This window comes from Procambarus clarkii, chromosome 26 (assembly GCF_040958095.1).
Source record: "Procambarus clarkii isolate CNS0578487 chromosome 26, FALCON_Pclarkii_2.0, whole genome shotgun sequence".
NCBI lineage: Eukaryota > Metazoa > Arthropoda > Malacostraca > Decapoda > Cambaridae > Procambarus > Procambarus clarkii.
The window spans coordinates 15074809-15100667 of NC_091175.1; the positions used below are offsets into that span (position 1 = coordinate 15074809).

At 43.5% G+C, this 25859-nt stretch overlaps 1 protein-coding gene across 1 annotated transcript in view; it reads left to right on the forward strand.

Moving 5' to 3' along the window:
* The window catches only part of LOC123756806 (uncharacterized), a 168451-nt gene extending 146232 nt beyond the window's left edge, over positions 1-22219 (forward strand). The window contains exons 11-13 of the mRNA XM_045740164.2: positions 282-357; positions 16469-16607; positions 19079-22219. Of these exons, the coding sequence (XP_045596120.1) occupies positions 282-357; positions 16469-16607; positions 19079-19168 (305 nt within the window). The 3' untranslated portion in view covers positions 19169-22219. The remainder of the gene's footprint in view (positions 1-281; positions 358-16468; positions 16608-19078) is intronic.
* Positions 22220-25859: the final 3640 nt, after the last annotated feature.

Here is a 25859-nt window from a genome sequence, read left to right on the forward strand (position 1 = left end):
GACATTTCCATTACATGTAAGCCACCGACTCTCATTTGTCTCACGTGTTGCCGTTTTTCAAAAACAAAAATCATATCGTGATCCTTCTAAATTTTATCTTTCTGTGTCGATAAACGGGCAGGATCGTCGCAGCATCCGGCCGTCCTGCTCCCAAGATGCTCACACAGATCTCGTCACTGTGATCTCACTTGTGAGTACACAACTGGCTAATGATATTTGCAACATGCAAGAATGTTGAGGATTAAGATTTCACATCAACTATTTATGTGTCTCATTCACAGGTCACATCAATCATATCCGGGACGTGGCGGGGCTCGACCATGTTGGTGTGGGTGCTGACTTCGACGGTATCAATAAGTAAGTTCTCACAACCTGTTCTCCATCAATGTTACGCCTGTATGACTACGCCTGTAGTAATAAAATGTCCCATTGCATTACTACAATTACCGGGTAGCATGATGTATGTGGGACTCATTCCGTGGGACTCAAACTCACTCATGTACGTGAATGAGTTTGGGTGGATATAAATATCAGCTGCCACGTATGGGTCAATAGATCTTCTGTAGTATAATTCATATATTGTTGTGTATTAATATCACTTTCATACTTTACACTAGTGTTGTTTACTAGTTGTTTACAGAGGGGTTGTTAGACGGGAACTACGTGTCTAGCAGCCATCTGTAAGTAAGAATATTGGACTCAGATTACCTCAAGATAAACTAACTAAAGCATCACAAATTCTGATCCAGATACGCGAGGCTCTGCGTGGGTGTCTGTAACGAGCCTTGAACCTGAGTAGGAAAAGGTCAGGTTGGGGGTGAAAGGTCAGGTTGGGGGTGAAAGGTCAGGTTGGGGGTGAAAGGTCAGGTTGGGGGTGAAAGGTCAGGTTGGGGGTGAAAGGTCAGGTTGGGGGTGAAAGGTCAGGTTGGGGGTGAAAGGTCAGGTTGGGTAAGCAAAGATGCCTAAATATAGCATTTACACATGCATTTTACGTGTGTAAATGGTATATTAGAGTTAGCATTTGCACATGCAAGCCCAAGACCAATATTTCTACGCTACATTCACAAGCAATTCAGACCAAGTCCAGCTTCTGGCGCCCTCTGCAAGCCTCTCAAACCACACGACTATTATCCCTATTACACGACTATTACTATCCCTATTACACGACTATTACTATCCCTATTACACGACTAGAGTTACCTTTCTGGCCATGCTGGGAGGAAGAGAAGACATGGAAGAGGAGAAGAGGGAGAACAGGAACAGGAGGAGATAAGAGGGAAGAAGCTGAAGAGGACAAAGTAAAGGAGAACAGCAAGGAGAAGGAGAGTGAAGAGGAGGAGAATCTTATGCATAGGATAATGAGGACAATTATTACGCCATTTAGAGAGGGCTTTGAGACAGCATCAACCGCTATTAATGCCACAGTGCCAGGCAGGTACAGTGCCAGGCACGGCAGGTACGGTGACAGGCACGGCAGGTACGGTGCCAGGCACGGCAGGTACAGTGCTAGGCACGCCAGGCACGGCAGGTACGGTGCCAGGCACGCCAGGCACGGCAGGTACGGTGCCAGGCACGGCAGGTACGGTGCCAGGCACGGCAGGTACGGTGCCAGGCACGGCAGGTACAGTGCCAGGCACGGCAGGTACAGTGCCAAGCACGGCAGGTACGGTGCCAGGCACGGCAGGTACGGTGCCAGGCACGGCAGGTACGGTGCCAGGTACGGTGCCAGGCACGGCAGGTACGGTGCCAGGCACGGCAGGTACGGTGCCAGGTACGGTGCCAGGCACGGCAGGTACGGTGCCAGGCACGGCAGGTACGGTGCCAGGCACGGCAGGTACGGTGCCAGGCACGGCAGGTACGGTGCCAGGCACGGCAGGTACAGTGCTAGGCACGGCAGGTACGGTGCCAGGCACGGCAGTGAGGGTGCCAGGCACGGCAGTAAGGGTGTGGAGGTGCTCCTCTAGTGTCTCCTCTCGCTGCTGCCTCTGGGCTAGACCCAACTTTGCACGGTGATTACTGTGGGGTACGTGCCCAACGAGACACAGCCGGGTTCCGCATAGGGTAAAAAAAATAATAATAAAATCTCTGATGGTAAAAATATTAATGCAAATATCTGGAATATAGGAATACAAAAATTTGATTGAACAATGAAACATAATCCCAGAAGAGGGATTATGTTTCATTGCACTTCTCAGCCTATTATGCAAGGCCCGATTTGCCTAATAGGCCAAGTTTTCATGAATTAATTGTTTTTCGACTACCTAACCTACCTAACCTAACCTAACTTTTTCTGGTACCTAACCTAACCTAACCTATAAAGATAGGTTAGGTTAGGTTAGGTAGGGTTGGTTAGGTTCGGTCATATATCTACGTTAATTTTAACTCCAATAAAAAAAAATTGACGTCATACATAATGAAATGGGTAGCTTTATCATTTCATAAGAAAAAGAAAATATATTAATTCAGGAAAACTTGGCTTATTAGGCAAATCGGGCCTTGCATAGTAGGCTGAGAAGTGCGTTCTGGCTACTAGGTACGACATATATATATATATATATATATATATATATATATATATATATATATATATATATATATATATATATATATAATGTCATTAAACACAACAGTGGCCCTCTACCTCACAATGACCTTCACCCTCATGTCACTACGGACCCTCACAAGGATTCTCCTCATATTTTCATCTGTGTTCTCTAACAGCCAGCTGATGGGGTCGTATTCTCACTGCTATTGTGTCGTTGAGGAAAAATGCGAGACCGCCTAACGACCACTTGCCAGTCGTAGCCGCAAACTCTTTCTTTGTGGCTCAGGACATTATCATAACAAACGTCTAACAACGATCTGAAGGAAGGAAGGCAGTTTACGGGCTCGCCATAGCCCGTGCTACTTGGAACTTTCTGTTCCAGGTAGCGAATCTTAAACAGCAACAATACCGACGATCTGAATCTCAGGGAATGGAAGCCTTATTATGGTGGGAAGGCTTCGTGATTCCTCTCATCCAAGAGTGATTCAAAATCCACTTTTAACAATGTGGAAAAACAGGTCTTGATAATCAATAGATGGATGCTTGAGTACACGGTATGAGGGAGTGGATTGATGCCTACACACGTATGCTCTATGGGTCTCCCTCTCTAGCCTCTCTGGGGAGTTCACTATCCATAAGATCAATAAGGGTGAATGTTGATTTATGTGCAACAGTTTGTCACGGGAATAGCTTGCAACTTACAATCATTCCTGCTGGATAGTAACGTTGAACCAGCGAGTCTTGATGAGGTACATGGATGAATGGGGTGAGGGAAGACATGGGGGTGAAGGGAAGATAACATGAAATGATAGCGAAATGTTAGGTTCATAGAGGGAGAGACATGTAGCGAAGGAATGGGGGTATATTGGAACATGAAATAGTCATATGAGAAAGGGAAGGAAAAGGGCGAACTCAACCATAAAAGAATGAACTGAAAGCCACCAATACCACTAACAACCAACACAAGTGGAGTACCTCAGGGCTCTGTCCTGGGACCTCTGTTGTTTATAATATATATAAATGATTTAGATTCAGGTTTGAGTAGCAACATTTGCAAATTTGCCGATGATACGAAAATCGGTAGGGAAATTAATTCGGAGGAGGACTCACTATCACTTCAAGTTGATCTAGATAGGGTTTTGAAATGGTCAAAGGATTGGCAGATGCAGTTTAATGCTGATAAATGTAAAGTTCTGAGGCTAGGTAATGATGATAGAGTTACAAGATACGAGCTGGATGGTGTTGAGATTGCGAAGTCGGATTGCGAAAGGGATCTGGGAGTTATGATTAATAAGAATTTAAAACAAAAGGATCAATGCATGAATGTTCGTAATAAGGCGAATAGGACACTGGGATTTATTAATCGAAGCGTTAGTAACAAGACACCTGCAGTGGTTCTTAAGCTATATCTTGCTCTAGTTAGGCCCCATTTAGATTATGCAGTTCAGTTTTGATCGCCATATTATAGAATGGATATAAATTCACTTGAACGTGTCCAACGTAGGATGACTAAGTTAATTCCCTAAATTAGAAATCTTTCATATGAAGAAAGATTAACAAAGCTTAAGTTGCATTCACTGGAAAGGCGAAGAGTTAGGGGTGACATGATAGAGGTTTACAAGTGGATGAATGGTCATAACAGGGGGGATATTAATAGGGTATTAAAAATATCAACACAAGACAGAACACGAAACAATGGGTATAAATTGGATAAGTTTAGATATAGGACAGACTTGGGTAAATACTGGTTCAGTAACAGGGTTGTTGATTTGTGGAACCAATTGTCGCGTAACGTGGTGGATGTGGGGTCCCTCGATTGTTTCAAGCGCGGGTTGGACAAGTATATGAGTGGGATTGGGTGGTTATAGATAGGAGCTGCCTCGTATGGGCCAATAGGCCTTCTGCAGTTACCTTTGTTCTTATGTTCTTTTGTTCTTACAATACATAAATGACTGTAGTTCAAGCCTCAGAGCCCCTCTGAGAATAAGGAAAACCTTGAGAAAAACGCACATCATTAGACGAGACGATAACAAAACAGAACAAGGGTTGAAACAAGTCACGGGTTGGACAAGTATATGAGTGGGATTGGGTGGTTATAGAATAGGAGCTGCCTCGTATGGGCCAATAGGCCTTCTGCAGTTTCCTTTGTTCTTATGTTCTTATGTTCTTATGTTAACAACACAGGACATCGACAGACATAAGAATAAGAAGCATAAACCAGATAGATAACATGAAAGAGAAGCCCCCAAGGCAGAGTAAGATGTACTAAAGAGGAAGCGTGGAAAATCAATAGACACGATCGCAATGTCTCAGTTTCGTGAATGAAGTGCCAGCTGATCTGTGTTTACAACAGGACAGCTGATCTGTGTTTACTACAGGATAGCAGATCTGTGTTTACTACAGGATAGCAGATCTGTATTTACTACAGGACAGCTGATCTGTGTTTACTACAGGATAGCAGATCTGTGTTTACTACAGGACAGCTGATCTGTGTTTACTACAGGATAGCAGATCTGTGTTTACTACAGAACAGCTGATCTGTGTTTACTACAGGATAGCAGATCTGTGTTTACTACAGGATAGCAGATCTGTATTTACTACAGGACAGCTGATCTGTGTTTACTACAGGATAGCAGATTTCAGAAAGTAAAGGAAGTACCTAAGCAAACATTAGTTGTGGGAGATTCCCAGATAAGGTATTTGGATAGAACGTTTTGTGCTAGAGATAGGGGGAACAGGTTAAGGGTTTGCTATCCCGGAGCTGGCATTGGTGATATTATAAACAACATGAATGATATTATGGCTGGTAATGGGAACAATCCCATTATTTGCATTAGCGTGGGAGGAAATGATGTTGGTCGAGTCAGGAGTGAGGAACTGATTCAGAGGTATAAAACAGCCATAGAGTTAGTTAGGAGCAAGGGAGGAATCCCGATCATATGTGGCATTCTTCCAAGAAAGGGAGTGGGAAATGAATGGATATCGAGGGCACTTGGTGTCAATTGCCGGCTGGAAAGATATTGCAAATCAAATGCAATATCTTTCATAGACAACTGGGAACACTTCTATGGAAGAAATGAAATGTATGCTCGTGATGGGGTGCATCTATCGAGAGCTGGGGTTGTTGCTGTTGCGAACTCGCTAGAAGAAGTGGTTAGAGGTGTTTGTTTGGGTTTAAACTGTTAGTAGATAGAGGTATGGGAATTGATTTGGAGGAAGGAGGTAATAAAAGTATGTGTTTGTGGGAGAAAGGAATTGGCAAAACGATCAGGGAAAGAGAAGGTCCGCAAAATAACAATTCACTTAGGGTATATTACACTAACAGTAGAAGTCTAAGAAATAAAATTAACGAATTAAATGCTCTTGTCTGCACAGAAAAAATAGATATTATTGCACTTACCGAAACGTGGATGAATGTAGAAAATAGAGAACTATTAGCTGAATATCAAATATATGGATTTAAACTATTTCACACAGATAGATATATTAGACGAGGAGGTGGAGTAGCCATATATGTTAGGGACAATTTGAAATGTAGTCTCAAAGAGGGAATCAAAACAGAGCCACACACAGAAACTATTTGGATTGAATTAAACGAAAAAGCTAATAATATTATAATAGGAGTAATATATAGGCCACCAAATTTAGACAGAATGGAAGCAAAGCATCTATGGGATGAAATATCTAGAGCATCTAGATCTAACAGTATTTATGTCATGGGTGACTTTAATTTTAGCGGAATAAACTGGTTGAACAAAACAGGGAATAGTGAAGCAAAAGATTTTCTAGAATTAATTGAACATAAGAACATAAGAACAAAGGTAACTGCAGAAGGCCTATTGGCCCATACGAGGCAGCTCCTATTCTATAACCACCCAATCCCACTCATATACTTGTCCAACCCGTGCTTGAAACAATCGAGGGACCCCACCTCCACAATGTTACGCGGCAATTGGTTCCACAAATCAACAACCCTGTTACTGAACCAGTATTTACCCAAGTCTTTCCTAAATCTAAACTTATCCAATTTATATCCATTGTTTCGTGTTCTGTCCTGTGTTGATACTTTTAATACCCTATTAATATCCCCCCGGTTATGTCCATTCATCCACTTGTAAACCTCTATCATGTCACCCCTAACTCTTCGCCTTTCCAGTGAATGCAACTTAAGCTTTGTTAATCTTTCTTCATATGAAAGATTTCTAATTTGGGGAATTAACTTAGTCATCCTACGCTGGACACGTTCAAGTGAATTTATATCCATTCTATAATATGGCGACCAAAACTGAACTGCATAATCTAAATGGGGCCTAACTAGAGCAAGATATAGCTTGAGAACCACACCAGGTGTCTTGTTACTAACGCTGCGATTAATAAATCCAAGTGTCCGATTTGCCTTATTACGAACATTTATGCATTGATCCTTTTGTTTTAAATTCTTACTAATCATAACTCCCAGATCCCTTTCGCAATCCGACTTCGCAATCACAACACCATCTAGCTCGTATCTTGTAACTCTATCATCATTACCTAACCTCAGAACTTTACATTTATCAGCATTAAACTGCATCTGCCAATCCTTTGACCATTTCAAAACCCTATCTAGATCAACTTGAAGTGATAGTGAGTCCTCCTCCGAATTAATTTCCCTACCGATTTTCGTATCATCGGCAAATTTGCAAATGTTGCTACTCAAACCTGAATCTAAATCATTTATATATATTATAAACAACAGAGGTCCCAGGACAGAGCCTTGAGGCACTCCACTTACAACATTTTCCCACTCTGACTTGATTCCATTTATACTAACTCTCTGTTTCCTTTGGTATAGCCATGCCCTAATCCAGCTTAATATAGCACCCCCAATACCATGAGACTCTATTTTTTTAATCAGTCTTTCATGTGGCACTGTATCAAAAGCTTTGCTAAAGTCAAGGTATACAACATCGCAATCCTTACCACTATCAACTGCCTCAACAATGCTAGAATAAAAAGATAACAAATTTGTTAAACATGAACGGCCATTTATAAAACCATGTTGCGACTCAATTATTAATTTATGTTTTTCAAGATGAAGACGAATTTTATTTGCTATTATAGATTCGAGTAACTTTCCCACAATAGACGTTAGGCTAATTGGTCGATAGTTAGACGCAAGTGATCTATCTCCTTTCTTAAAAACTGGTATCACATTAGCAACTTTCCAAAACTCTGGCACTCTGCCTGACTCTATTGATTTATTAAATATGGTTGACAGTGGGTCACAAAGCTCCTCTTTGCATTCTTTAAGCACCCTGGCAAACACTTCATCCGGCCCTGGGGATTTGTTTGGTTTGAGTTTTACTATTTGTTTAAGAACATCCTCCCTGGTAACTGCTAAACTCGTCAACCTGTCCTCGTCCCCACCCACATAGACTTGTTCGGCTAAAGGCATATTGTTAAGTTCCTCTTTAGTAAATACAGATACAAAATATTTATTAAAAATACTACTCATCTCTTCATCACTATCTGTTATTTGACCTGTCTCAGTTTTTAATGGACCTATCCTTTCCCTAGTCTTAGTACGATATAACTGAAAAAACCCTTTAGGATTTGTCTTTGCTTGCCCTGCTATGCGAACTTCATAGTTCCTTTTTGCTTTCCTTATCTCTTTTTTAACATTTCTAACCAGTTGTACGAATTCCTGTTCTAAAGTGACCTCCCCATTTTTAATCCTTTTGTACCAAGCTCTCTTTTTACCTATAAGGTTCTTCAAATTCTTTGTTATCCACTTTGGGTCATTAGTATACGATCTATTCAATTTGTATGGTATACTACGTTCCTGTGCTTTGTTTAGAATATTCTTAAATAAGTTATATATTGAATCCACATCGAAATCCCCATTTAAGTCACCTATCGCTGGGTTCATGTCTCGCTCCAAGACCGGCCCACACCCCATACCCAAGCCTTTCCAATCAATTTGACCCAAAAAATTTCTTAGGCTATTAAAATCAGCTTTTCGAAAATCTGGCACTTTAACAGAATTTTCTCCTACTGGTCTATTCCATTCTATGCTAAATCTGATTTCTTTGTGATCACTGCTCCCTAGCTCACTCCCTATTTCGATGTCAATAATTTGCGTTTCCCTGTTAGTTAACACTAAATCTAAAATATTATTTTCCCGTGTTGGTTCCTTAATGTGTTGCGTAAGAAAGCAATCGTCAATTAATTCTAGAAAATCTTCTGCTTCACTATTCCCTGTTTTGTTCAACCAGTTTATTCCGCTAAAATTAAAGTCACCCATGACATAAATACTGTTAGATCTAGATGCTCTAGATATTTCATCCCATAGATGCTTTGCTTCCATTCTGTCTAAATTTGGTGGCCTATATATTACTCCTATTATAATATTATTAGCTTTTTCGTTTAATTCAATCCAAATAGTTTCTGTGTGTGGCTCTGTTTTGATTCCCTCTTTGAGACTACATTTCAAATTGTCCCTAACATATATGGCTACTCCACCTCCTCGTCTAATATATCTATCTGTGTGAAATAGTTTAAATCCATATATTTGATATTCAGCTAATAGTTCTCTATTTTCTACATTCATCCACGTTTCGGTAAGTGCAATAATATCTATTTTTTCTGTGCAGACAAGAGCATTTAATTGACGATTGCTTTCTTATGCAACACATTAAGGAACCATCACGGGAAAATCATATTTTAGATTTAGTGTTAACTAACAGGGAAACGCAAATTAATGACATCGAAATAGGGAGTGAGCTAGGGAGCAGTGATCACAAAGAAATCAGATTTAGCATAGAATGGAATAGACCAGTAGGAGAAAATTCTGTTAAAGTGCCAGATTTTCGAAAAGCTGATTTTAATAGCCTAAGAAATTTTTTGGGTCAAATTGATTGGAAAGGCTTGGGTATGGGGTGTGGGCCGGTCTTGGAGCGAGACATGAACCCAGCGATAGGTGACTTAAATGGGGATTTCGATGTGGATTCAATATATAACTTATTTAAGAATATTCTAAACAAAGCACAGGAACGTAGTATACCATACAAATTGAATAGATCGTATACTAATGACCCAAAGTGGATAACAAAGAATTTGAAGAACCTTATAGGTAAAAAGAGAGCTTGGTACAAAAGGATTAAAAATGGGGAGGTCACTTTAGAACAGGAATTCGTACAACTGGTTAGAAATGTTAAAAAAGAGATAAGGAAAGCAAAAAGAAACTATGAAGTTCGCATAGCAGGGCAAGCAAAGACAAATCCTAAAGGGTTTTTTCAGTTATATCGTACTAAGACTAGGGAAAGGATAGGTCCATTAAAAACTGAGACAGGTCAAATAACAGATAGTGATGAAGAGATGAGTAGTATTTTTAATAAATATTTTGTATCTGTATTTACTAAAGAGGAACTTAACAATATGCCTTCAGCCGAACAAGTCTATGTGGGTGGGGACGAGGACAGGTTGACGAGTTTAGCAGTTACCAGGGAGGATGTTCTTAAACAAATAGTAAAACTCAAACCAAACAAATCCCCAGGGCCGGATGAAGTGTTTGCTAGGGTGCTTAAAGAATGCAAAGAGGAGCTTTGTGACCCACTGTCAACCATATTTAATAAATCAATAGAGTCAGGCAGAGTGCCAGAGTTTTGGAAAGTTGCTAATGTGATACCAGTTTTTAAGAAAGGAGATAGATCACTTGCGTCTAACTATCGACCAATTAGCCTAACGTCTATTGTGGGAAAGTTACTCGAATCTATAATAGCAAATAAAATTCGTCTTCATCTTGAAAAACATAAATTAATAACTGAGTCGCAACATGGTTTTATAAATGGCCGTTCATGTTTAACAAATTTGTTATCTTTTTATTCTAGCATTGTTGAGGCAGTTGATAGTGGTAAGGATTGCGATGTTGTATACCTTGACTTTAGCAAAGCTTTTGATACAGTGCCACATGAAAGACTGATTAAAAAAATAGAGTCTCATGGTATTGGGGGTGCTATATTAAGCTGGATTAGGGCATGGCTATACCAAAGGAAACAGAGAGTTAGTATAAATGGAATCAAGTCAGAGTGGGAAAATGTTGTAAGTGGAGTGCCTCAAGGCTCTGTCCTGGGACCTCTGTTGTTTATAATATATATAAATGATTTAGATTCAGGTTTGAGTAGCAACATTTGCAAATTTGCCGATGATACGAAAATCGGTAGGGAAATTAATTCGGAGGAGGACTCACTATCACTTCAAGTTGATCTAGATAGGGTTTTGAAATGGTCAAAGGATTGGCAGATGCAGTTTAATGCTGATAAATGTAAAGTTCTGAGGTTAGGTAATGATGTTAGAGTTACAAGATACGAGCTAGATGGTGTTGTGATTGCGAAGTCGGATTGCGAAAGGGATCTGGGAGTTATGATTAGTAAGAATTTAAAACAAAAGGATCAATGCATAAATGTTCGTAATAAGGCAAATCGGACACTTGGATTTATTAATCGCAGCGTTAGTAACAAGACACCTGGTGTGGTTCTCAAGCTATATCTTGCTCTAGTTAGGCCCCATTTAGATTATGCAGTTCAGTTTTGGTCGCCATATTATAGAATGGATATAAATTCACTTGAACGTGTCCAGCGTAGGATGACTAAGTTAATTCCCCAAATTAGAAATCTTTCATATGAAGAAAGATTAACAAAGCTTAAGTTGCATTCACTGGAAAGGCGAAGAGTTAGGGGTGACATGATAGAGGTTTACAAGTGGATGAATGGACATAACCGGGGGGATATTAATAGGGTATTAAAAGTATCAACACAGGACAGAACACGAAACAATGGATATAAATTGGATAAGTTTAGATTTAGGAAAGACTTGGGTAAATACTGGTTCAGTAACAGGGTTGTTGATTTGTGGAACCAATTGCCGCGTAACATTGTGGAGGTGGGGTCCCTCGATTGTTTCAAGCACGGGTTGGACAAGTATATGAGTGGGATTGGGTGGTTATAGAATAGGAGCTGCCTCGTATGGGCCAATAGGCCTTCTGCAGTTACCTTTGTTCTTATGTTCTTATGTTCTTATGTTCAGATCTGTGTTTACTACAGGATAGCAGATCTGTATTTACTACAGGACAGCTGATCTGTGTTTACTACAGGACAGCTGATCTGTGTTTACTACAGGACAGCTGATCTGTGTTTACTACAGGACAGCTGATCTGTGTTTACTACAGGACAGCTGATCTGTGTTTACTACAGGACAGCTGATCTGTGTTTACAACAGGACAGCTGATCTGTGTTTACTACAGGACAGCTGATCTGTGTTTACTACAGGACAGCTGATCTGTGTTTACTACAGGACAGCTGATCTGTGTTTACAAGGAACAGCTGATCTGTGTTTACTACAGGACAGCTGATCTGTGTTTACTACAGGACAGCTGATTTGTGTTTACCTCAGGACAGCTGATCTGTGTTTACTAACCCACCCCACTTTCCCCAACCCACACTACCTTCCCCAACCCACACTATCTTCCCCAACCCACCCCACCTTCCCCAACCCACACTATCTTCCCCAACCCACACTATCTTCCCCAACCCACCCCACCTTCCCCAACCCACACTACCTTCCCCAACCCACACTATCTTCCCCAACCCACACAATCTTCCCAAACCCACCCCACCTTCCCCAACCCACCCTACTTTCCCCAACCCACCCCACCTTCCCCAACCCACCCCACCTTCCCCAACCCATGCCACCAACGCTGCTCTAGACTATTTAAACCATGCATCTGACTAAGTTCAGATTGATTGATTGATAAAGATTAAGCCACCCAAAAGGTGGCACGGGCATGAATAGCCCGTAATCTCTAAGTTCAGAGAGCTTCATGCAATATATACAAATTCTACAAGGTGGAGACGTGTTGCAGGAATTATCAGGTCTGCCAAACCCACCTTTAAACTCCTGGTTTGATGTCCCAGCAATTAGGTTCTCTCCCCCAGCCCGTAGCCTGCAGTTAAAACTTCAAAAAGTTTCCCAGACTCCAACATTTTAAAATTTAAGCGTATATACGTCTTCACATTAGTCATAATACTTAAACCATTTAAAATAAAAACAGCAGTTTTGCTATTACGGGATTAACAGGAATGTTTGATTTAAACACAGGAACAGACACCTTCTGACTCCTATTAGCAGATTGAGAGAGGTTATGCCCCTCTAGCTTACCCCTGGAATACCTTGACCCACGACCAGGTTGATATATATGAGGTCACCTATGTGTCTGTCTCAAAGAGGTCACCTTTGTTTCTGTCTCAAAGAGGTCACCACCTCCTACCGCTCCCCAAGCTGCACTAAGTTATCCCGACACCAACCCTTAACTGTTATACCCTGTTCACCCAAGCAGTAATTGGGAACCTTGTTGTAAACTTATTGACGGGTCGTGTTCTAGGGAAAACTTGAAGAGTAAGGTTTACCAGTTTACCACGAGCTGTGGGAAGGGAAAGCTCTAAGCCTGCTGACAGGAGTCGTCTGCTCCTACACCCACTTGGCGAGCGAGAGAGAGAGAGAGAGAGAGAGAGAGAGAGAGAGAGAGAGAGAGAGAGAGAGAGAGAGAGAGAGAGAGAGAGAGAGGCTGGAGGCTGAGAAGGGACTTGGAAACACAATCTTATATAGAGTCGTGCAAGAGACAAGAAAAGGAAAAATATGAGTGTGGGAAAATCTGAAACTCAGACCAATGCAGTCTTTCAGAAGCCGACATGAAGGCTCCCGAAAATTCTTCTTCACGTTCTAGTAAACATTGTATGATTCAGACCCTGAAGAAACAGTGAGTCAGTATTTGAAGGCACTCTTCCCCAACAAACTCTCCCCAAAGCACTCTGCCCTCCCCAATGTTTCGTAAGGAACAAACTCTTCACAACTCATGCTAATGGACTCCTTAATAAAAAATTTCAGACGTGGAATTGTAACAATATTTGCCACTTATTCTTCTAATAAATATTCGAGAAATTAGCCCAACTTTGGACTCGTGGCAGACGTTATTTGCAATCCATGGCAGTTCACTAATGACCTGAGCACTGGGAGGCATAGTGCCTCCTCAGACTGTGCAAAACTGCTCAGCTGTGCCTTGAAAATCACTCATTCAAAGTCTGTTCATTAATACTGTCAAGCTCGGTACTGTGGTACTCAATAATGTTATGACACTCACCAATATGGTGCTCAGTAGTATGATCAAGTCCACTTCAAGGGTGAATACAAAGAATAAGGACACACATGCCAACTGGGGGGCTGTCAGCACCCTATAACGATCTCAATATATAGGCAAGACGATAACCCCTCTTTCAAGGCACGTAACAGTGCACAAACAACAAAGCTCTATCAAAAATAACAAATCACATAATAATTTACACCAAAATAATTGAGAAATATAACGAAAAGAGATAGGACATAGCCGAAGCACTACACATTAAACAATCATCCAACAATATCGAGTTTACGGTTAAGAATATTTGACCACCAACAGGACCAAGACAGAACTCTCACCTCGTAGCCCACATCGCCTTGTCTTGCATGTTGCAATACGTCAAACCTGCTCTGCATTTAACTGCCTCCGTAGATGCTGGAGAGAGCCTCAGCGAAACACAATTGCGCCAAATAATATGGTCAATTGAACGCCTGAGGTAACCGTGTAGTTAACTTCCTGAAGGAGGTGGGTGAGGAACTCTATGAGCCATAGACTCAAGAGCGGCCAGTTTCCTGTTCCAGCGTCTCAGTGTCGCGATCCAGAGAGGAAGTGCTTGTTGTATCTTGAGCACGCAGCCCACCTCTACAGAGCCGGATGCACTCACCTGGTTGTGCTTACGGGGGTTGAGCTTTGTCTCTCTGGTCCCGCCTCTCAACCGTCAATCACCTGGTGTACAGATTCCAAACATTACAGATGTGGACTTCGAACAGTGATTGCTATATATATATAGCAATCATATATATATATATATATATATATATATATATATATATATATATATATATATATATATATATATATATATATATATATATATATAATATAGTGTGTACATAAAGATTGTGGGCCACCTGACCTGTCATTATATTGCCTGTTATTTACTATTAAGGTTAAGAAAATAGAAGACTAGAATTCCAGATGGTGGGTCTTAGGACATTACAAAAATATTATCTGCAAGGCAAATTCTTTTGCATAACTTAAAGCGAAGTTTCCGGATGATGGGTGGTGGTGGTGGGGGGGGGGGGGGGGTGGGGGGGGGGGGGGGGGGGGTTTGGTGGTGGTGGTGGTGGTGAGGGTGGTGGTGGTGGTGGTGGTGGTGGTGGTGGTGGTGGGGGTGGTGGTGGTGGTGGTGGTGGTGGTGAGGGTGGTGGTGGTGGTGGTGGGGGTGGTGGTGGTGGTGGTGGGGGGGGGGTTTGGTGGTGGTGGTGGGGGTGGTGGTGGTGGTGGTGGTGGTGAGGGTGGTGGTGGTGGTGGTGGGGGTGGTGGTGGGGGTGGTGGTGGTGGTGGTGGTGGTGGTGAGGGTGGTGGTGGTGGTGGTGAGGGTGGTGGTGGTGGTGGTGGTGGTGGTGGGGGTGGTGGTGGTGGTAGTATTGGGGGTGGTGGTGGTGGTGGTGGGGGTGGTGGTGGTGGTGGTGGGGGTGGTGGTGGTGGTGGTGGTGGTGGTGAGGGTGGTGGTGGTGGTGAGGGTGGTGGTGGTGGTGGTGGTGGTGGTGGTGGTGGTGGTGGTGGTGAGGGTGGTGGTGGTGGTGGTGGTGGGGGTGGTGGTGGTGGTGGTAGTATTGGGGGTGGTGGTGGTGGTGGTGGTTTTCGTGGTAGTATTGGGGGTGGTGGTGGTGGTAGTATTGGGGGTGGTGGTGGTGGTAGTATTGGGGGTGGTGGTGGTTCTGGTGGGGGAGGTGGTGGTGGTGTTAGTGGGGGGTGGTGGTGGTAGTGGTGGTGGAGGTAGTGGTGGTAGTGTTGGTGGTGTTGGTGATGTTGGTGGGGGGTGGTGGTAGTAATAGTAGTGGTAGTGGTGGTGATGGTAGTGATGGTGGAGGTAGTAGTGGTAGTGGTGGTAGTGGTGATGGTAGTGGTGGTGATGGTAGTGGTGGTGGAGGTAGTGGTGGTAGTGGTGATGGTAGTGGTGGTGATGGTAGTGGTGGTGATGGTAGTGGTGGTAGTGATAATTGTGGCGACAGTAGTCCAAGTCCTGCTCTCTAACAAGACAACTAACTACCACTACCCAAAGTGCCATATCCTACCCTCCTGCCTGGTCACACAGTCTGGTCCACCACAATACAATACCTATTGTATTTACCCGCACAAAATCATCCCCCCCCCCCCCCTTACGGAACAACTTGAACACCACTGAACATCACTTTCAATAAATGATGAAACACACAAAACAAAAGTCCCTAAATAGCCTTAAAACGTCTTAAACGACAAAATCAAAAAATTTTAGAACACAATATTGCTAAGTATTGCGTCAATTCAACGCCAAGTCATTAATAATGTTTAGATCAACCATTAGAGCTTCTCAAGACAGCACTGTTGATCAGCCAATTGAAAAGCTGAAGTGAGTTAACTACCCATTATTAAACTATCGCTCGTTACACTTTTGTAGACTCTCTTGTAGACAAGCGGTAATTGTCTTCAATTGTCTTCAATTGTATTCAAGCCACTCAACCATCACTATGGAGCCGATGGCTGAGCGGACAGAACACTGGACACGTGATCCTGTGGTTCCGGGTTTGATCCTGGGCGCCGGCGAGAAACAATGGGCGGAGTTTCTTTCACCCTGGTGTCCCCTGTTACCTAGCAGTAAATAGGTACCTGGGAGTTAGTCAGCTGTCACGCGGTGCTTCCTGGGGGGTGGAGGCCTGGTTGAGGACCGGGCCGCGGGGACACTAAGCCCCGAAATCATCTCAAGATAACCTCTCCTTCTCCCCCACCAGGACTCCGGTGGGTCTAGAAGACGTCAGCAAGTATCCTATGCTGCTGGCGGAGGTCCTCAAGGACTCGCGCTGGACTGAGGACGACCTGGCGAAGCTGGCTGGTGGGAACTTCTTGAGAGTCCTACAGCGGGCCGAGCAGGTGAGTCTCGGCCGAGCAGGTGGGTCACGGCCAAGCAGGTGAGTCACGGCCGAGCAGGTGGGTCACGGCCGAGCAGGTGAGTCACGGCCGAGCAGGTGAGTCACGGCCAAGCAAGCAAGCCAGAACCGTTGCGTAGCTTCCGGTTACCTATTTACTCATACGTAAACAGTCGAAATAATATATTGTGTGTGTGTGTACTTTAAATCTCTGGAACACACACACACACACTCACACACACACACACACACACACACACACACACACACACACACACACACACACACACACACACACACACACACACACACAATGTTCTTTTTTAAATGTAGATATGACAGAGCCCAATAGGCTCAGGAATCTGTACACCAGTTGATTGACGGTTGAGAGGCGGGACCAAAGAGCCAGAGCTCAACCCCCTCAAGCACAATTAGGTGAGTATGAGGTAAGTACACACACACCCACGCCCACAGCCACGCCCACACCCACGCCCACACCCACCAGAGGGCAGCACACCACATGGGCAAGTTTTTTTTACCGGAAGGCCTTGATGAGATATTGGCGAGAGGCCGCGGCCAGGTAAGTGACCCGCCCCTGGTGTTGACACTCCCAGAAAACAACACAATACACTAAAACTCTAAACTCATTAGCAGGAGGCAATGACCAAAGAGTGGAACACTTTCTCACGACACGTAAACCGATGGTTAACTTCTGACTGCTCACAGGGACGTTTCTGGCTTGCTACAAGTGAGTCTCAGGCTTGCTACAGGTGAGTCACTGGTTGGCTACAGGTAAGTCTCTGGCTTGCTACAGGTGAGTCACTGGTTGGCTACAGGTAAGTCTCTGGCTTGCTACAGGTGAGTCACTGGTTGGCTACAGGTAAGTCTCTGGCTTGCTACAGGTGAGTCTCTGGCTTGCTACAGGTGAGTCTCAGGCTTGCTACAGATGAGTCTTTGGCTAGCTGCAAGTGAGTCTCTGACTTGCTACAGGTGAGTCTCTGGCTGGCTACAAGTGAGTCTCTGACTTGCTACAGGTGAGTCTCTGGCTGTGCTACAAGTGAATCTCTGGCTGGCTACAAGTGAGTCTCTGACTTGCTACAAGTGAGTCTCTGGCTTGCTACAAGTGAGTCTCTGGCTTGCTACAGGTGAGTCTCTGGCTTGCTACAGGTAAGTCTCTAGCTGGCTACAAGTGAGTCTCTGGCTTGCTACAGGTGAGTCACTGGTTGGCTACAGGTAAGTCTCTGGCTTGCTACAGGTGAGTCTCTGGCTTGCTACAAGTGAGTCTCTGACTTGCTACAGGTAAGTCTCTGGCTTGCTACAGGTGAGTCTCTGGCTTGCTACAAGTGAGTCTCTGACTTGCTACAGGTAAGTCTCTGGCTTGCTACAGGTAAGTCTCTGGCTGACTACAGGTAAGTCATTTTACTGCATTTGTACGCCCAAGATATTCGCTGTAATTGCGCGTGATGATTTTTGCTGTAATTGTGTTGCAAGAAATTTGCTGGTATTGTTTCTTAAGCTGTATTTATCAGTAGTGTTGTAAAGACCCATGTTGTTTTCCCTGAGGCACCGGAAGCTCTGTTCAATGCCTCTACTGCCACTCAGAGCGACCAAGAAAACTGTCTTCAACTCGACGTAAAAAATTTAATTCCACAAAAGATTGAGAACGCAAGAAGTCCATTTGTTATGGATTTTGTCCTCCACATTATCCTGGAAAAAGTGAGTCGAAACGCAAGAATTCCATTTGTTACGAAATTCTGATAACTTTGACAGCAAGAAATATTAGAAATGAGGCTTCGTGGTCTGAACTGTAGGAGAAAGAGGAAGTCTATGCAAGTTCACATTTTTAAGGGATGCCATTCAAGTTTGGCAAGAATTAAATTTGGAGAAATTACACTATTTTGGCAACATCGTTGAGCAGAACATCACTCAGATGTTCATGGATTGTTTTGACGGATTTGTTATCTAACAATAATAATCAGGGTGGTCGACGATCTGATTTTTTTTTTTTTGGGTGGGGGGCGGTGGGGGGAGGTCTTCGTTAGGTACTAAAAATAAAAACTTGTGTGTTTGGGTTTGATATTTTTAAAAGATATATAGTGTTTCAGGCACATTTTTACTGATTTTCTGCTTAACGTTCTTATCCTTGATATCCATGAAGCTCAACGCCCCGCAAGAACAACTAGGTGAACAAGAGTATACACACACACACACAAACCTAAACCACCACCCCAAGCATACACCCTCACCCTCCACACACACACAAACGTAAACCACCACCCCAAGCATACACCCTCACCCTCCACACACACACAAACCTAAACCACCACCCCAAGCATACACCCTCACCCTCCACACACACACAAACACAAACATACCTGCAGCCTCCCACAGTACTCCCACGTCTCTCTCTCTCTCTGGTACTTCACCCACACCTTCATGACGACTCCGAAGTAACCAGGTTCATATCTCCTACAGGTGAGGGACGAGCTTCGTTCCACTCAGCCATACGAGGACCACATCCACCCGGACAACCTGGCCGGTCGTCGGGCCTGTTGGTTCACGTGACGCAGTCTCTATCTTAGGTCCTCACCCGTTGTTCTCCTCCTCTCCTTTCTCCTCTCTCTCTTCCTCTGCTGCCTTCACCTCCCGCACGGCAAGAAGACTCACGGGGAGTGAAGAGGAACAGGACAAGGAAGCAGAGAAGGATGAAGAAAAATGAGCGGAAGTACCATTCCAGCCACTCCAGAGGTTCGTCCAGGAGATGGGTACTGGAGCCTCAGGAGGCAGAAAGAGAGGAGGTTCATATTGTACCTTAGGAATTTGGTTCTATTCGTGGAACAAAAAATTGTGCTTGAGACGTCATACCGTAGCTGAATAATGTGTTCGTGACATCTCTCCACATGAGAATTAGCGCCGTGTTTCATGCCTAATGAAGGGCATTGAGTACAGTGATTACGAGTCAGTCACCACAGATTATGAGTGCATTCCCAGGTTGACAATAAATATCGATCTTACAGACAACAAGCCACAACAACGTGGCTGAACTTTAGTTATTCAACCCACACAAATGACACGAAAGTCGTCTTGAAAATATACAAATCATCAGAAATGTTTTTGCAGAAACGACGATCCTGTGGGATTGTGAAGAATTAATAACACTTAAGTGATGGATTAAACAAGTTTTGTGCTTGATGCGGACATTACTTAACGGGTTTTACAGGTTAAAAACACCTAAATTACGACTTGTCACAGTTACAAACTGGACTAAGCATGTCTGCAATGGTAACTGTATTTGGTAAGTCTTTCTTGCAGTGATAAAGGATTAATATCACTTCCGATGCGTAGAACTATTGTTTAATTTGGTGCGTCATAGAACGCACCAAACGTAATTTTGGTGCGTTCATAGAACGTAATTTTAACGAGTGACAATCCATGAAGGAAAGGTGTTTGGAAAAGTTGTGTGACTTGTCTGTGGAACCGAATGTTTAGTCTAATGGATCTCTAATTTGGTCACAATCGACTTGAGAATGGTCCAGGACGGACCGAAACGTCGTCGTCCCTTCAACTTCTAGTGTGTGGTCTGGTCAACATACTTCAGCCACGTTATTGTGACTCATCGCCTGCTAATGGATCTCTTTATAAATATTTCTGTGAAAGACTCAAGGCTGAAGCACTGATAGAATATTAAACTTGTAAATAATACAGATTTGTTGTTTAAACGGTCCAAAACTGTCAGCTACCTGTGTGTGTGTGTGTAGTACAATTTTTAAACATGAATTACAAATCCAAAAGGATTTCCAAAGGGGGAATCCAAATCCTTGGATTAATCTTGACTTCATGACCGTTGAGGCTTTGGTTTTGACAGTGTTGTCCGCAATGTCTCACAAAGGCACCAATATGTGAATTGTACAACTAAAAACAAAATGACATTTTGTTCCATGTCTCTGTAATATATGAGGGGGAGTGTATTATAGAACAAAATCCCAAAGTGTCATTTTGTGATTGTTTCTACTAAAAAAAAAAATAAAGCAAGACACATGTTTAACATTAAACAAAGTGTCTTTTCAGCCGATTGGTTTTTATATATATAGAAAACTCACTGATAGAAATGTCTTTTGGTATTCCAAACACAGCATCTCCGTTTTCAAGTTTTAGAGTATAGAATCACCATGTTTTTTTGTGGTATAGAACAGGTTTTTTGGACCTACTTTAGACAAGTAAACCATGTAAGTAGATGCCTACCCAGAGCTTACTTAACCCTGTCTTTCTTGCCACTTGCAAGGGCATGTCACTTTGGGGGACTGAGTCATGTAAACAGTTGTAACATATATATATGTAAAAATATATATATACATATGTATATGCAGAGCATGTATATAGCATTGCCATTTGGAGATAAACATGTAAATACAAATCTAGTTTCTTGTAATTTTTCAGGTAAAAATATTGTAAAGCACACCTACCCTTTTGCTTCTTCGCTCGTTCATGTTTGTGTATACTGTTGACAGGTTTTACTCTTGTTTTTAATGAAATATACATAAAATGATCGCACAAATGTATTAGCATACAGTGGGGAAAGTATCGGTGATTATTTTGTATTTTACGTATTAATACTTTGACCTCTTCAAGAGGAACAACTTCATTGTGTGCTTGAGGAATTGGACGTAATTAGAGGTTAGGTAATTAACAGGATAGTTATTATCAAAAGCTAGTATGATGACATAGCACTTAGAAGGCATAGGAGAACACATGATTGGAGTTGAGATTGGAGACAGGAGTGAAGGAACTGTGCCCAACTACTTGGACAATCAGAGATCGAACACCAGTCTGGAAGAATCTAATCCGTCTCTGTACCGACCACACCAAGTGGTCAGCTGACCCGTCAAATAAAACCATAAAATGCTGAAGAAATTATTAGGCATGTTCATCCATGCAACATGAAGTTATTTAATAGCTTGGGTTCCCTTTTCCTGTTGCTAAAGAGCATAAAAGGCCCCATTTTTGTATATATCTGGCCAGCCATTCGGCGTAGTGCTGATGGCAAAGAAATCTTTTGCTGCCTTTTACGTGGAATTCAAAGTGGTGAGAAGCCTTTTAAAGTTTTCCTGGTGGCTTGCTGAGTCTTGGCTTCACGTGTGGAGGTCAAGAGGGAAGTTTTGTAGTGAGGCAGAATGGTGAGGTGCAGGAGCTGCCTGCTGGCAGCAGACTCTTCTTCACATTCACTATCGCCACACTCACTATCCTCACACTCACTGTCGCCACACTCACTATCCTCACACTCACTATCGCCACACTCACTATCCTCACACTCACTATCGCCACACTCACTATCCTCACACTATCGCCACACTCACTATCCTCACACTCACTATCGCCACACTCACTATCCTCACACTCACTATCGCCACACTCACTATCCTCACACTCACTATCGCCACACTAACTATCCTCACACTCACTATCGCCACACTCACTATCCTCACACTCACTATCGCCACAGTAACCCTCAGTCCCAACCAGTCACCCTTATACCCACGACCCCCCCCCCAGACCCATCACTATCAGACCCACCACTACTAGGCCCATCACTACCAGGCTCACCACTACCAGACCCACCACTACTAGGCCCATCACTACCAGGCTCACCACTACCAGACCCACCACTACCAGGCCCACCACTACCAGACCCACCACTACCAGACCCACCACTACCAGGCCCACCACTACCAGACCCACCACTACCAGACCCACCACTACCAGACCCACCACTACTAGGCCCACCACTACCAGACCCACCACTACCAGACCCACCACTACCAGACTCACCACTACCAGACCCACCACTACTAGGCCCACCACTACCAGGCTCACTACTACCAGACCCACCACTACCAGGCCCACCACTACCAGGCCCACCACTACCAGACCCACCACTCCCAGGCCCACCACTACCAGACCCACCACTACCAGACCCACCACTCCCAGGCCCACCACTACCAGACCCACCACTACCAGGCCCACCACTACCAGAGCCACCACTACCAGACCCACCACTACCAGACCCACCACTACCAGACCCACCACTACCAGACCCACCACTACCAGAGCCACCACTACCAGTCCCACCACTACCAGTCCCACCACTACCAGACCCACCACTACCAGACCCACCACTACCAGACCCACCACTACCAGACCCACCACTACCAGACTCACCACTACCAGGCCCACCACTACCAGACCCACCACTACCAGACCCACCACTACCAGACCCACCACTACCAGACCCACCACTACCAGACCCACCACTACCAGACCCACCACTACCAGACCCACCACTACCAGACCCACCAACTTAAGAACATCTTCACTAGCACACTACGTAAAAATAATTCAATAATTAGACAATATTAAAATAACCTAAGAGTTAAATTAACTAAATAAAAAAATCACATATATGCATAATAATGTTCAATGAATACTTGCTATAATAGACGTAATTCATGTATACTAAACCTTAATGTTTACATATACCACTATTTTGTTGCACACATACAGAACACACACACACACACACACACACACACACACACACACACACACACACACACACACACGCACACACACACACACACACATATACACACACACACCAGAAATTTCAAATGTAGATATGATAGAGCCCAGTAGGCCCAGAAATCTGTACACCAGTTGATTGACAATTGAAAGGCGAGAACAAAGAGCCAGAGCTCAACACCCCACAAGCACAACTAGGTGAATGCACACACACACACACACACACACACACACACACACACACATACACACACACACACACACACACACACACACACACACACACACACACACACACACACACACACACACACACACACACACACACCTCCCCTCCACCCTTGCACAAACATTCTTTAAAACTATGAATACGAAAAGCAAACAGTATTCTTTGCAGAGAGTCGGGGGGATGATAGCCCGTGGTGCAGTAGTCTGCGCAATAGGCTCACACCCAAATGATTTAGAATCAGTTTCCTAGACAAGACGACACGTTTGGTCCACGTTTCCTTACATCTGATGCAACTGTTCATCTAACAGTAAATCGATACCCCTTGATTTAAGCCACTATCGTGGGTTGCAGCCGGCGAAAGGTCAGTCGCTGACCTAATAGTCATTGACCCCGAACCAGGAAAACCTTTGACTACCTAGTTGGTGTTCTCTACCTTCTGAAAATGTATTAGAAACCTCAGCACCTGACAGCGCATCTTAACAAAGTGGAATGCGACAGTGTTTCGCTAAACTAGTGGAGAATGTTAATTATGGTTAATGTATGTGAAAGTATGGTATTACAGTGTATTTTTAATTCGTTGAGGAAATTTACTCGTTTCCGTCATAGGTCCTTGGTTTGATGGGTGTAGGATGGTTGGTGATGGGTGTAGGTGTTGTGGGTATGGTTGTGATGGGTGTAGATGGGGTGAGTGTAGGTGGGGTGGGTGTAGATGGGGTGGGTATGGTTGTGGTGGGTGTAGGTGGGGTGAATGTAGATGTGGTGGGTATAGGTGGGATGGGCGTGGCTATGGTGGGCGTGTCTGTGATGGGTGTGGGTGTGGCTGTAGTGGGTGTAGGTGTGGTGAGTGTAGGTGTAGCAGGTGTGGCTGTACCGGGCGTGAGTCTGGGCGTCATATAGGCGTGCAAAACTTCCAACTTCAAAATAACTTCCAAACAAAAAACTTCAAAACAAACTTCCAAACAAAATTTCAAAAATTTCAAACTTCAAAACAAACTTCCAAACAAAATATTCAATACAACAACAATCTGATAAATCACCATTTTTTAAATCTCACTTTCCTGGAAGATTATCATAAAGTTACTCAATATTAAATTATCTTCCACTACTGCTAACGACGACAGCATACAAACGACCTGATGGACGGCTCAGGCGACAGACAACAGTTTATTTGACCAATAAATCTGACTTTATTTATACATTTGTCATTGCATTTCGTAAACTGACAAGCAAGCAACGAGCTGAAGGTTAAAAATCATCTAAATCCTCGTAAAGATTTCAATCAAATCTATAAATTCCTCGTAAAAAATGGCACTGGAGAGGTGGTTTCCTCTCCTCACCCGACGCCAGGCAGAGGCGTCAGCCTTGCAAGAGAAAAGTGCTTTCACTTGCAGAGAAAGCACTTCTCAAAGGGGGATACTTAGGCTGTGCTTTCTCCGGGTCACACACTGGCGAACTTAACAACTTCCTCCACGTAAGGAAGAGAGAGAAGCTCGCATACAATGGTGACCATTTGTGGCACGAAGGGTGTAACAAGGGATGGAATTCACCCTATTCAATAAATTACGCCTGCAGCGTGTATTCTCCAGTCGGCAGAACATCTTGCAAGAATGGTTATATTTATAGGGCGAATCCTATTTCAAACACACTACCAGGATAGCGGAAGGTTGAGATGCTTTCATTACATTGTAATAGTTACCTATTTGTGTATACTTGTCAGAGTACCGATAGCGGGAGATTCGAGCAGTGTTGAAGTGGATATAGTTAGAGAAGTGGAATGAGTTAGGGTAATGATGGTAGTTTAGTGGACAGCACATTGCAGTGCCCATCAAGGAGTAGTGGGCTACTGCTCTAATGGTGCTCCTGATACCCTGTTATGTTCAGTAGATGATGAAGAATATTTCGCTTCCGTAACGCCGCTGATGAGAGAGTCGTGTTAGCAATGAAGTCTAGATTCAAGAAGTCTTGGAGAGAAGGGACTGAGTAGTATCACCTAGATCTAGGAAGCCAAGGTATGTGTGTGTGTATGTGGGGATGAAGGGGTAGTCTGGTGCTATAGAAACTTACATATGAAAATGACCGGTTCAGGTCTAATGGCAGACCGTCGAGGTTGATGTAATTATATCGTGCTGGTTTATGCTTGATCATTTTCACATCTTTTTACGCAGTTTTCAATTTTTTTTTTATCTTTCATTTCAGAAATTTTATTCTGTTGCAATAGTTGTCACTTTCCGAGGAATTGCTTAAGACTTGCACACTCAAATGCAAGTATTAATTCTAATGAGAGCTGACAGAAGGGGATCAATATCGTCTCTCTCTCTCTCTCTCTCTCTCTCTCTCTCTCTCTCTCTCTCTCTCTCTCTCTCTCTCTCTCTCTCACACACAGCATCTTGAAGTGAAGATTCCATCTCAATGCTGGATGCTTAGCCCTCAGCCTTCCCTGATTCAGCAGTT